This window comes from Cladosporium halotolerans, assembly GCF_011745625.1.
Source record: "Cladosporium halotolerans strain TM138-S3 chromosome Unknown Sca492, whole genome shotgun sequence".
In the NCBI taxonomy this organism is placed as follows: Eukaryota; Fungi; Ascomycota; class Dothideomycetes; order Cladosporiales; family Cladosporiaceae; genus Cladosporium; species Cladosporium halotolerans.
In genome coordinates this window covers 1-955 of record NW_027191892.1, presented here as the reverse complement: position 1 = coordinate 955, position 955 = coordinate 1, and the positions used below count along the sequence as shown (strand labels likewise).

The 955-nt window shown below is 53.7% G+C and overlaps 1 protein-coding gene across 1 annotated transcript; it reads right to left on the bottom strand.

Annotated features, from left to right (window-relative positions):
- Positions 1-376: 376 nt before the first annotated feature.
- WHR41_09698 (uncharacterized protein) lies at positions 377-955 on the bottom strand (the record flags this gene model as incomplete). The annotated part of the gene is made up of 1 exon (XM_069378299.1): positions 377-955. A coding segment is annotated over one exon (579 nt), but the record flags the coding sequence as incomplete, so codon positions are not given.

Sequence of the window (955 nt, the reverse complement as noted above, 5' to 3'; positions counted from 1 at the left end):
TATCCAGAAGCATTTCGCCGGCGCCGCGGTCAACATCATTTCATTCATAGTCCATGAAGATGTGACGCGTGACGTTCTACCGCCGCGCTTTCCGCAAAAGCCACACGACGAGGGGGAACACGACGAGGGGGGAGGAGGAACAGGCGAGGAGGGGCCATTGAGCCTGCCACGTCAACGAACCATGTCCGCATCCCAAGCGCCGGCATGCTTAATTTAGCGTGCGACAAATGCTACTGTACAGTACAGTACCCGAAGCTCCTTACGTGGCCAGCGGTCATGCGCAGTCACTTGTTCTCTTGATGTCGTGGTTACCCAAGTCTTGACCGGCCGCAAGTACGGTATCGCTCGTGGCCCCCAGCTCATTCGTCTTCCCGGGTCACTCCCCTGACTCGAGTCCCACTGGAGTCAACTCAGAAATCCTCGCAATTTTCGCAGCCAGCTTTCCAATGCTTCTTTCGTTGATTACGTCGAACATACTCACATCGGCTTTCATCGTTTCTCGAACCCAAGTTCGGAATCCCAAAGCACTGAGAGAATCGATGCCGTACGAATGCAATGGTTCCGATGACTCGATCAAATTAGCGGAGCGACCCAGGCCTTTCGCCAAATGAGCTTTGACAGCATCGACGACACACTTTCGCGCCTCTTCCATCGAAGTCACGGCTGAAATCTGATGACTGAAGTCCTCTGATCGGCGGCTGAGCACTTTGTTGTCTTTTCCCGCGGCAGCGGAGACGCCCAAGCCTTTCAGAAGCGCAAAGAATGGTCGGTCGTAATGTTCCGGCAATTCATGTTGACCCAGTTGCAGCATTCCTCCAGAGGGGAGTCCGGTGCACAGTTGCGGCGGAAAGTTACAACTGGTAATCTCTCCAGATATGCACATGATCATTATGGCGTGAAGATCAGCTTCCGTCATCCAAGTGGCTTCTGAAGTCGAAAAGCTTGCCGACACAGT